Source organism: Taudactylus pleione, unplaced genomic scaffold, assembly GCF_031769625.1.
Source record: "Taudactylus pleione unplaced genomic scaffold, aTauple2 ptg000216l, whole genome shotgun sequence".
NCBI lineage: Eukaryota > Metazoa > Chordata > Amphibia > Anura > Myobatrachidae > Taudactylus > Taudactylus pleione.
In genome coordinates this window covers 2,059,077-2,071,877 of record NW_028284618.1, presented here as the reverse complement: position 1 = coordinate 2,071,877, position 12,801 = coordinate 2,059,077, and the positions used below count along the sequence as shown (strand labels likewise).

The 12,801-nt window shown below is 43.8% G+C and overlaps 1 protein-coding gene and 1 long non-coding RNA gene across 2 annotated transcripts in view; one reads left to right on the top strand and one right to left on the bottom strand.

The window, feature by feature from the left end:
- The window catches only part of MALRD1 (MAM and LDL receptor class A domain containing 1), a 612,799-nt gene that overhangs the window by 76,290 nt on the left and 523,708 nt on the right, over positions 1 to 12,801 (top strand). Inside the window, exons 6-7 of the mRNA XM_088478591.1 lie at positions 4,897 to 5,051; positions 12,646 to 12,738. Coding sequence (XP_088334717.1) covers positions 4,897 to 5,051; positions 12,646 to 12,738 — 248 coding nt within the window. The remainder of the gene's footprint in view (positions 1 to 4,896; positions 5,052 to 12,645; positions 12,739 to 12,801) is intronic.
- The window catches only part of LOC148517445 (uncharacterized), a 90,492-nt gene that overhangs the window by 67,877 nt on the left and 9,814 nt on the right, over positions 1 to 12,801 (bottom strand). Inside the window, exon 2 of the long non-coding RNA XR_015879286.1 lies at positions 8,241 to 8,333. This is a non-coding gene — a long non-coding RNA (uncharacterized LOC148517445). The remainder of the gene's footprint in view (positions 1 to 8,240; positions 8,334 to 12,801) is intronic.

Below are 12,801 nucleotides of genomic sequence, written 5' to 3'. Positions count from 1 at the left end.
CTCCTTTTTGTTTTGATGAAAAATAATGAGTATATTTAATAAAATATTATATATTGCAGAGCTGCAAACAGGACAGCAAGTCATGGTGCGTTTATTTTATGATGACTGGGATTTAGTAGGCGTCAGTTACATTTATTTATAAGAAGAGAGCTGAATTCATTTACGGGGATTTTTAATTTGGCGGTTCAATGCGAAACCTAAAATACTGATGATACCCAACAAGACAGAAGGAAAAAGGGGCTGCATGGAATGCAGAATACCCCAGCTCTGTCATTATCTCTATGGAAGAGATATCTCCAATTGACGCAAATATTGGCATCACACAAACTGATACATTCCATAGCGCCATATGCAACTCCTTTCAGTGGCATCGTATGGGCTCTTAGCTGTTATAATAGATCTACAAGCAAGTCACTTTATACCCGCCATCATAAATACTCTGCACTCTACGCAAGGCGTGATAATATGCTGGTTTAAATTTGTTTACTAGCACAAGGCCTACAGGGAGAAGGTTTGGCCTGAAGGACTATAGGCTCCTTGGCCTTTAAATTTACCCCACTGTCCAGAGTATACGGTGATTCACATCACATACATTCCATTTTTAACATACGAATGGAGGAGAAATTGATTATCACATAATAACTAACCATTGATATCTACGGAGTGCATCTGACTCTTAGAAAAACAGATGGTGGTGCGTGGATGGGGGAAAATAGAACATGTTCTATCTCTCCTAGCCAAGTTCCATCATTTGCTTTGCACAGAACTGCCAGATGTCTCTCACTATAGAGATGAATGACCATTAAGGAATTTACTGTCTTCTCCTCCACCCACCTGGGCAGAAGCAAAAGAGTGGAGAGACCTATGTAAGCAACATCCGTGTGAACCTAGTCTGTGTGTGATTTCTTTCTGTGTTATTTTGTGATGCAGTCAGTGAGAGTAGGGCAAGAAGATGTTTGCTTCTGAGTTTTAACATAACCCTGCTTCTCATCATAACTTTAAAATTAACCTCCATTATTCCATATGACAAATGTAATGTTAAAATGCCAGGTCCTCTAGGGGGTATATTTCCACTTCTAAAAACTCTCACTTTAGTTAACATACCCCTAGATGTGGGATTCTGAGACCGTGGCTATACAACTTTTGTGGAGCTTCATAACCAACCAGTCAATGGTGACAGCATATGAACCAACCATGTTATTGTCCATCTCAAAACTGAATGCAGCACTATTTTTCTCTTTAACACTTTAATGTTTTAAATCTCAAAAGTATTTCCAGAATAGTTAATAGGAAAATACAGCAACCCGGCTGTTTTTTATCCAGGGGGTAATATTATATTTTGCCAGAGTGCAGAATCTGCAGTCAAACAAAAGTTATACTTCAAGGGGTGCAAATGTCCCGGGCCACCAAGACAAATTATGTTGGTGTTAGGCACGTACGTGACTCTTACGAGTATTAGTCCTGCAACAGCCTTGAGGGCTGGAATTCTTGGCTAGATGCGGCCGTACAACAGCTTTGAGAGCTGGCAAACAACTTGGCTAGGTGGGCCTGAAGGTGATGAAGCGGCCTTTGGGCCATGCAGCAGCCTTGAGGGCTATGGTAACTTGGCAGGTTGTGGCCTTTGGGCCGTGCAGCAGCCTTGAGGGCTGGAGTAACTTGGCAGGTTGTGGCCTTTGGGCCGTGTAGCAGCCTGTGGGCTGGGTAGCAGCCTTTTGGGCTGAATAAGCTTGGCAAGATGTGGCAGATGAAGATCTGTGCAATAATAAAGTCATTGGTACGCCGGATGGCACACTGAACACACTGGAGTGTGGCTTGTGCCGCTGGGTTGACACAAGCAGCTAGCACTGTAGTGCAGCCTGTGCCGCCGGGTTGACACAAGCAGCTAATGCTCTAATGCGGCCTGTGCCACTGGGTTGACACAAGCAGCACACGCTGGGCTGCGTACTCTGCACACAGAGTACTGTCCATACTGCCTGGATGACATGAACGACAGAGGACAGGTATGCGAACCATGCCGCCAAGATGACACTAATGGCAGGTAGATGATAAGCGAACCGCGCCACCTGGATGACACAAATGGCTGAATAACACAATACAAAAGACAGGAGAACTGGAGCTTGACTGGGTGACAGGAGACTAAGCCAGAACCGGCGGAAACACGAATACTCTATCACCGGCATGGAGTGAAGGGGCTGGCTGTAATTTAACAGATACAGGGTCCAATCAGAAGAAGCCCTGCAAGCCTCCCTAATGACAGATCAGTGTGCAGCTGGCCTGTGCACACTGACAAGATAATTAACTAGTGTGCAGTCGATACTGCACACAGGCAGACAGTTAATTACTGAACACATGTGATCAGCACACAGACAGACAGGATTAAATGCAAAGTTCTAGTAGCTGCTAGGACTGGGAACTGCAACCAAGATGATCTGCTAACCGCAGATCCTAACAGTTGGAACCTGGTACTAGAGAGCTGGCAGCCCGAGTGCTGGGGGTGAGCGTGGCCCAGGAGAGGATGCACCTATTTCCCCTTACCATAGTTGTCTTATGTGTATTCTAGCGACCCACCACAGCTTAGCACGGGAGCAATTTTGAATTTACTGTGATAATCTTGTTTAACCGAGGTCTTATAAGATTGCCTTGTAGATGACATTAGTCGTTTCTCCTCCTGACGTCAACATGAAAAGATAGAGTTGTGACGTGACACACAAAAAGGCCGCATAAAGTTGTCCGTGAGCAAAACAGTCTCCACTTAGGTCAACTCCAGCCACGTTAAGTGTCTGTCCCTGAGCTTTATTTATTGTCATGCCAAAGCAGACTCTTACTGGGAATTGGACTCGTTTGAAATTAAAGAATCGTTTTTCACATAAATAAAATGGAAATGGTAAAAAAACCCGAAAAATCTGAAATTTTATATCAGTAAACAGGGCTTACATCAATTTTTCTGGAGAAACCGGATAATAGGTATCAATCTCTACATGGTATAAAATACCGGTTTAGGCAGCGTAAGCCAAGAAAGCACTCGGGCGTCCATTTTTTCATTTACTTGCTTCACTAAAATCATCACTGCTCGGCTCCCTTTTGTCATACATTAATGTTTCATACACCTAAAATTTCCTCGACAAATGCTCTATAGAATGGTAAAAACTGCATCAAAATCCTTCTGGTGGTTCTCGAGATCAATTCGGTATAATTTACCGCCAATTTACCGCCGACAGATAAGGAAATCCCGATCGTCCTAAAGGTAAGTATAAACTAACCTAATTCTACCCCCTAACCCTCCTTTAGGGTGCCTAACCCTAACCTCCCCCCCGTGCCTAACCCTAATCCCCCCCTCTAAGTGCCTAAACCTAACCCCCCTCTTCCCCGCCGCCAAAACCTAAGTCCCACGGGGGAGTGCCTAACCCTAACCTCCCCCCGGGGGTGCCTAACCCTAACCCCCCTTCCCCTAGCCTGACCCTAACCTCCCGGGGGGATGCCTGACCCTAAGTCTCCCCCCGGGAGCCCTAAACTTAACCCTCCCCCCCGTGGCTGTCCACGCTCGGCGCCCGGAATCCCTTTGTTCGGGTTGCTGGGCGCCAGTCTCCCGGCGTCGGTAAAATGACAGGCATCTAGATTTAGACGTCTGTCATTTTACCGACGCCGGGATTAAGTAGTCAGGAAGCCGGCAGCGGCATTGCGTCCGCCAGCTTCCTGAACTTATATCCTCGAGATTACCCTGAACAAACAGACATACGCCTAACAGGGACTTTATTTTATATTAGCTGAAGTACCCGGAATTGCCTGGATTTAAATCTTCACGGTATTAAGTTTTATTATATGATGTCATTCAAATCTATCCAGTGAAAGACCCAGAACAGGCTACCTGGGTCAAAGTTCCACCCGATGCACTCCACCGTGAGGTCCAACCGGGACCTCAACCACTTTATTAGGCATCCCAGACCAATTGCCACCCCTCTGTGAAGTTTTCATCCAAATCCATCCAGTGGAAGGCCCAGAACAGGTTCCCCAGGTCAAAGTTCTGCCCAGCATACACCAACGGGAGGTCCGACCCATACCTCAACCCCATAGTATGTCTTCTGGGATACAATGCTACCACTCTGTGAAATTTTTGTCCAAATACATTCAGTGGAAGGCTCAGGACAGGTTCTCCAGGTCAAAGCTCTGCCCAGTGTACACCAACGGGTCGGTCTGACTTTAACCCCCCTAAAACCTGAAAAGGATCCAACTGGACCATCTCGCGTTGTTTTCATCCCAATCAGTGAAGGGGTGTTCGAATGCATAACCGGACAGGCAGACAAACAACAAACAAACAGACCAATGAATTTTATATATAAGATTTGTCACTCTGTCGCATTGTCACTATGTGGTCTAATAGCTTACTTTTTCGATACTAAATAACTATGTATGATTTTGAAGCTTTACCTTGAGAGCTGTGGAAGATATTCACCAACAAACAAACAAACTTCTTTTATATATGTATATATATATATATATATATATATATATATATATATATATATATGAACTATGTATAGATGTTGCGCACTTGGGGACGTGGCCACTGCATAGAAGGGACATGGATATACCTCCCTGCAATCCCTGGTCCATAGAGAGACCCTGGCCCAGGTAATCACTTCCCATCCCCCACTCTCAGCGCTCATAGCCCCGCCTCTGTGATGTAATGCCATAATGTAGCAGAGGCAGGAGGAAAACGTAGGTGAGTATGCACATCATATATATATATATATATATATATATATATATATATATATATATGCTAGGCATGTCAGGAATGAGAGGGGTACCTTTCCACTTTCCTTCTCCGACAGCTTAATGATTAGGCCCACCTGGATTGAATATCACTGCATATAACCACTTTGTTTATCATTGCAGGACATTTTATGTTTGTTGAAGGGAGTATCAGCAATTTGCACAAAAAGGCTTATTTGAAAAGCTCCTCGTATCACAACAGAAAGAGCTGTCAATTCTACTTTCATTACATGATTGAGAAGGACAACAGTTTGAGATTACTGCTGTACGCTGATGAGGTAAGATTCCATTAACTGTCTTTCACTTGTATGCTCTTCTGCACAGCTGGAATTTACTGCCATAGCAGGGAAAATAATATTATAAAATCTCAGATGAGAGAAATATTAAGTGGTTTCTTTGCCAACAGCATTCATTTACTTTCAAAGTTGAGTCAGAAGAAAACTAGGCTCTTTTATGCCCACATTCAAGAACAATATAAAACTTTTTATTCAATTATTTCACTTCACAGAAATGTTTTGCATTGATTTCCGATTTTGGTCTTTTACTGATACTGAGTCGCATGCAAGGTCAGATACGGCCGTATATTGCAATTTTTCATATAGTGCGCATGTACCGCGGGCTGTAAGTGCATACGCATCTTTATGAACGTACGTGCCATTCAGAGAGCTGACATACTGACTTTAATAACCTAAAGTTAACACATTATACATTTATATGAGCAGGTGTATGTAATGCCGGTGGCTGTTTTGCCGCTGGATCAAATACTGACAGTGGCAGCTCGACGCATCGAAATCCCGACTGCAGCAAGTAAGTACCCTAACCCTCTCCTCTCCCTACCCTAACCCCCCCTTAGTGGTGCCTAACCCTAACCTCCCCCCTAGTGCCTAACCCTAACCTCCCCCCGTTAGTGCCTAACCCTAATCCTCCCATGGAGGCCTAACACTAACCCCCCCTTCCCTACCCTGACCCTAACCCTCCCAGGGGGGTGCCTATCCCTAAGTCCCCCCGGGAACCCTAAATCTAAACGCTAAAACATCCTTTGTTCGGTATGCAGGGTGGCGGGATTTAGTAGTGGGGCTAGTGATAGGGTCGGGATTTCGACACCTATCATTAGTCCCATGTCGGGATGTCAGTGTCGGGATATCATCAGGCGGGATAGCGCCCGCCGGTATCCTGACTACATCCCTTTATAACTTTTGTATCAGTGTATGTTTATTGTTTGAACTTATATCTTCGATGCTATCTAATATCATGAAATGTAAAAAGTTAAGGGTCTGTTAACATAAATCATCCATAGAAGAGATTTTTGCTGTATATGGCTGAGATAGAACATTTTCTATCCCTGCTATTTGTCATTAAACTGTCATCGGGGCAACTGAGCTTTGTCGTTAAAATGTCATCAGGGCAAATGTGTGATGCTCTGCTGAGCAGTGATTTTGGCTCGGCAGTGGGAAACGTAGACTTACCTTTACAACAGCCAATGGTGTTCCTTCTGTACCTGTGTAACCTGGGTCACATATGTGCACTATAGTTTTATCAAGTTTTGCTTAGTTATTCAGTTTTACAATCAGCATAATTTCCCAGTTGTCAATCATACATATTAGGCATATAATCACCGTCCCCCAGCATCACCACTCCTCACATACTATTAAACCATTCACTGAGGATGAAGTCTCTGCACTAAACTCCTGTGATGTAGTTTAAATCCCGGCGTGCGGGATAACGGCGCTCAGAATGCTGGTGCCAGAATTTCAACACCAGTCAGAATCCTGACCGCTGGCATCCCCACGGTATATATTGGGGTTAAGGGGATGGTTAGGGGTTATGGTTAGTGCCTAAGGGGAGGGTTATGGTTAGACACTAGGGGGGAAGGGTTAGGGTTAGGCACTAGGGGGGAGAGTTAGGTTTAGGTACTATGGGCAGAGGTTAGGTTTAGGGGTAGTGTTAGGATACTTACCGAAAGATGTCGGTATTCTAACCCTGTTGGGATGCCGGCATTGGAATTCTGAGCACCGGGATCCTGAGAGCCGGCATCCCATACCCAACCAACTCCCCTCACTCACTACATATTCCCTTCTATCTAGTTCAATCTCTGTGTCCAATTTTAATCTACCGGTATTATCTAAAAAAAAATCCAATCTTTCCATCTCATCTGGCTTTTATCCGTCTAATGTGAAGAGGCCAATGATCACATGCGTCCCAAAAAGCCATTCTCTGACTCTACTTCTCTTGAAGGTTACTGCTCAGTCATCAACCTTTCCTTCGCATTAAAACTAATTGTCTTGTATATAATCACAAATTCAACATATTCCAACTATTTAATGGATCCTCTACAGTCTGTATCCTGTGCACTGGATTCCACTGAAATAACTCTCACAAGCATCCAACGATCATTTGGCTGCTAAAGGGTCATAAGTTTCATTTAATTCTTAGGAACTTATCTGCTGCCTTTGATACAGATGAACCCCCTGTTCTCCTGTAAGCTTTAATTGCCTTTGGTCTTAAAAACACCTAGCATTGTTTTCATCCTGTCTCCACCATCGCTCTGAACCTCGCATGCAATTCAATTGTAAAGCTCACCATGCGCGTTTCGCAGGTTAAACTCTGTCCTGTGTGAAGTACTTTGGTGGGAGTAGTTTAAAGTCTAAAACCATCCCGCTCGCACATTTCTGTGTTCACTTCTATAGCAAGTTGCCATAAGAAACCTACAACATCCTGTGAGAGGTCTGTGTTGTGCCTGAGGCTTGTCTTGACAACTATGGCCCTCATTCAGAGCCGCTCGTTAGCGGCAGTACGCTCGTTCCGAGCGATGTTTGCACATCTGCGCATGCGTACGGTTTTTAGTACGCATGCGCGAACCAGTCAGTGCGGCCGAAAATCGTTGGTACGCAATATAGCGAGGGCCTGCTATTTTGAGTGACAGAATGAGGCGTATGTGGGTGGTAACAGGGGAAGGTGCTTGAAAATGGGGAGTGGAGATCCGAACGCAGGCGTGCTTAAAGGTCAAAACGGGCGTTTTATGGGTGTGTATATTTAAAACAGCAGCGTCATTGACCACGTCACTGGGTTATTTTATAGCCAGAACTGCTCGCAAATTTGTGGTAGCAAACACCAACCACAAGAATAGCGAGCAGTTCATACGCTGGTCGATGTACTCGATTAATCTAATAAATAGCGGACATGACGTAGGATGCGAGCGGCCAGGGGGCGTTTTTAACAAATAAACGAGCGTATGTTTTGCTCGCTCGTTCAGACTTAGAGGTGTGAACAGACTGCAATGTGCGTACGGATCATTTGAATAGCCACCCCTTGTTTTTAAACGAGCGACCACAAATAGCGAACGGCTCTGAATCAGGCCCTATGTCTTATAAAAATTGAATAGCAACCTTCAATTAGTCTGAAGGAAATGCCATTGTTTTTGCCTTATACAAATTATTATATTTTTAAATAAAATAATTGTATCATACCTGAGTTTTAGCATAGCTTCTGGCCATTGACCACTGTGTCTCCATTGCAAACTCCATGTTTAACCATTCTTGATGACTTTTAGCTGCTTCTCTCTGGGAAAATGAATATAAAAAGCAGATGTATATTAGCAGCACTCTCCTCTGAAGGATGGAAAGTTTCCAATTAAATGGGAATTTATACAAAAAACTTTTTTGCGTCTAATTAACCCAATTAGAGGGACTCAACACTTAGACTGATAAAAAGGGGAGACCACATTTATTATAAATAGATACATATAAAACATAAAAACATCAAATTGCCAATATACTGTAGATAAATTTATATTCCAACACGGGCAATAAAGTGCAAGTCAAGGTACAGATGTAGCCACGCTCATCGTTGCTGCGATGCCTGTGCATGGGCACAGGCATCGCTGCATAGCGCAGCACTCGCCAGGCTGCGAATCGTAGCCAGCATTTACTTCTTAAAGTATATGACATGCCATCCATGCCGCGATGTACACGCATCAAGGCAACAATGAGCGTGGCTACATCTGTATTGTAAACATAGTCATCAATTACCAATAAGATTTGGTTCATAAAGTGCATAGCAAACATTGACGTGCATAAACTGGGAACAGCCAAGAGAGGAAATGGAGCTGCCGAATTTTGGGTCAGGACGGGCTCTTTGCGTCATTAGGTCCCGATCCCCTGTTGCGGCCAAATTATGTGAATTGTGAGTCAGTAGGGAAGGATCGGGGCTAAAATTATGTGACTTCTGTCATTTTAGCCCCACTCCTTATTTACGGACCTATTATTTTCTCTCCACCCACTCTTATGGGGGTGCGGGGGGACAACCCGCACATTCCAGGAGAGTAGGCAGGTATGTTTTTAACTCTAGTCATAAATTATGACTTAAAAGCAGGCTTCTGGACCTATACGCAGTACCCAGCATCCATCCAGTTTTCTGATTTGCGTTGAAGAGTACTTCAACTCCACAGCACCTTCCAGTAATGAACATGCAAGCAATGCAACCATCCCATGTAACTCTTGCAATATATATATTTTTAATTTCTATGCAAAAACTGTAAAAGATGCATACACCTTATTATACATTATTCTACCCTACATAAGTCTACACTTTGTTTTGGCAATAACCATCCAACTTCACTAACGCTAACCTTAACACCTAACCGTAACTCAGACCCCTAAACCTAACCCTAAACCTAATAGCAGGGCCGGCTCCAGGGGTCGGAGCACCCTGTGCCGGCTCTATTAATAGCGCTAAATAGTCGACCGCAGCGTCCGAAAATGTGGGTGTGACCTAATTACTATAGACCACGCCACCTAAGTGACGTTATTTGGAGGCGTGTCTGCATGGCACGCCTCCAAATAATGTCAGGCTGAGGGTTAGCCCAGCACTCCATCAATAGCTGGGCTTCCCTCAGCCCTCTCCCGGCACTGAAATGATGCCGTTCGCATGCGTGCAGCATCCATTCAGCTACTCCGGAGTCCGGCAACACCGCACAGCTGTGGCGGTGGTGGTCCCCAACCTCCCGATTTGACCACCTGCGGGCCAATTCGGCCCACGGGTGGAACAGCTGGACAGTATTATCCCGCTGAAATCGGGATGTTGGGGAGGGGTTCGGACTCTATGGTGTGGCGCCCCTGTTCGACTGCACTGGTCGAACACCCCAAGAGCCAGCCCTGCCTAATAATAATGTTTATATGAAGATTAAAAGGGGGATTACTTCCAGCGCAATACACTATAACATATGAGTAGGTCGTGATAAATTGAAAATATTAAATTGAAAAAAATATTAAATTGAAAAAAATTATTTCATTATTATATATGTAAAATATGTATGAATATATGTACATACAATTCATAAATCGTAAATCAGTACTGGTCCTAATACCGGTATACAACAATTAAAAAAATAAAGACACTAACAAAAGACATTTAACATATAACATCTATAAAGTGGCAAATCGATTAACTAAGCGTATTACTTGCCCCCTTCAGAGGTGTTCAGGTTAAAAAAATTATTTTATCAACTGAAAGTTCACTCCAGACTTGGATACTTTCCAGTGTCTAATAGGATGCAATTGATAGTCCAAAAAAAAAAAACTGTATAGATGGGAAATTATTTATCCAAATAATCCTGTAGGGATGTGAGGGAGATACTAATCATGTATATCTCTACCTCAATATTACCAGGATCCAGTCAATAAGTATGAAATATACTTATTGTGTCTATCTTCCTTTGTTTGGAGTGTATACCCTAAAAGGGCGATACGGTAGATGTGGAGTCTGCCGGCAGACTTGAAGCCGCCTTGTTCAACGTTTCACCCTATGGTAGGGCTTCCTCAGGAACAAAAATAATTTTTTTCAATTTAATATTTTTTTCAATTTAATACGACCTACTCATATGTTATGGTGTATTGTGCTGGAAGTAACCCCCCTTTGTGTCTTCATATATAAATTTATGAGGGTAAGGTGAAGTGTACCCTCCCACCTCCTAGCAGCAAAGTACACATAAAAAGGTATACCTGATTCAGACCCACTCGCGAGCGGCTGTCCGCTCGCAAGTAGGTCGATGGTCTGCACTGCGCATGCGCACGACGGAGGGAGCTCCATCGTGCGCATGCACGAGACCCGACGAGCGAAGGACTTTCCTTCGCTCGTAGTGTCTGATCAAAGGGGGCGTGCTGTCGATGTTGATTGACAGCACGCCCCCTTTGGTGGGCGTGCCAGGGGCGTGCCTGCCAGACGGAGGAGTTCCCAAGGGAACGCCTACTGTCAGAAGCCGGCCCCACTGACATCACTAGTGATGTCAGTTGGAGTGATTTTGGCTCTGATAGAGCCAAAATCACTCCTGGCCTTGCGGTTGAGAAACTCAACCGCAGGCTTCTGCTCGTAGTGGCGATGGTCGCGATGGTCAAGACCATCGCGACCATCATCCTGCACGCTCGTATATGCTGTGGGTGGTCACCCACAGCTATAAGAGCGTCCAGGAGGACGCTCCATATTTATGGAGGTGGGCCCTGATTCAGAGCGAGCGCTCTGGTCAGAGCGTCCGGCTCTGAATCAGGGCCATAGCGCGGTGTTCTCTATTATTTTTTATTTACCAATAATAATGTTGACATTTTAATAATACCGACATTTCAGATTTTGGCATTCTGTTCATGTCGACATTTTTCAGGTGTCAACATTTATAAAGGTCAACAGTTTAACTAGAGATATGTGTGGCCCCTGTGTTCTGGTTTTGTTAAAACCACCCTCAATTGTTCTGGTTCGGATTAGGTTTTGGTTTTAGATTTAGTTTAAAATTGATAAAAACAGCTAAAATCACATAATTTGGACCTATATACATGCAATACAAACCTGAGATTTTGTTTTTAAATCCGAGTTCAAAACTTACAACAGACCAGAGCCAGGACATGGTTCTACTCCTAACCCCAAAAGTGTTCCGAGCCGGGACTCCGATCCACTCGTAACCCCAAAGTTATGTTTTTTTTTCTTTTCAGGAAACTGAACATCTCTAATTTTAACCTAATTTTGATGTCGACATTGTCAATGTCGACAAACTGACTGCATATTCAGTAAGGTACCAGTCATTACTTGTTGCCTGAATTTAACTAAGGCTGGGTGCACATCAGACGATCCTGGATCGTGGCCGACGGGACGACCGATGTCATTATACATTGGTCACCCGTACACACAGAACAATATAGCACGATATATTGTTCAGTGGCTGCATCCAGGCGTCGGCCGAACAGCAGATGTGGCGACCCCAATGTCGGCAAGCATGGGTAAACATCAGACGATGTGCATGACACGTCGTTCCAATCTGCGGGATTGGACGACATACCCACTCTTACTTACCCAGTGGCTTTTCCAGTTATTTTACACACGGAATAGTTAGTTTTCCTTTACTGTACTCACATGTGCACTTAATTAGCACATTCCAAATAATGTCTTGTTTCCTATATAGAAAGAGCAGTTCAAGAAGCTTACAATTCAGGGGCGCAGTACATTCTCCTCTGGTATAATCTAACCCTCTCCGCACTGTGTAATTTGTGTAACTGGCTGCCGTCTCCCATACACTCTCATTACTGCATTCATCACTTTGTTTTTCAAATTGTGATTGTTTACTGACATGATCTTTCAGTTCTTAATGAACAGAGCGTGATTGCACCCTTGTTTAAGTCCTCAGGTTTAATTTACTCTGAGATGAGTGTTTGTACAAATGCGACATGTTCATATTCAACAAGTTTGTCTTTCTATTGATTTACATCACTTAGCCCGCCCAGCGAAATATAAATAACTCAGGAAAAGACTTGGTTTCCAATTACATCATTTTATACATGTCTTTACCGTGTTCCCATCTGTTTTCAGCACTTCATTATCTTTCCTTCACAGAAAGAAATAATACTTTTTGAACAAAATGTGTCAACAAAAGGTCAATGGATTGAAGGAGGAATTTCTTTACCGGAGAACTCAAAAGACTTGCAGGTACTGTATGGAGCAGTGATGGAAATTAAGTACTTCGTACAGTACATGCAGGGGAGGGCTGAC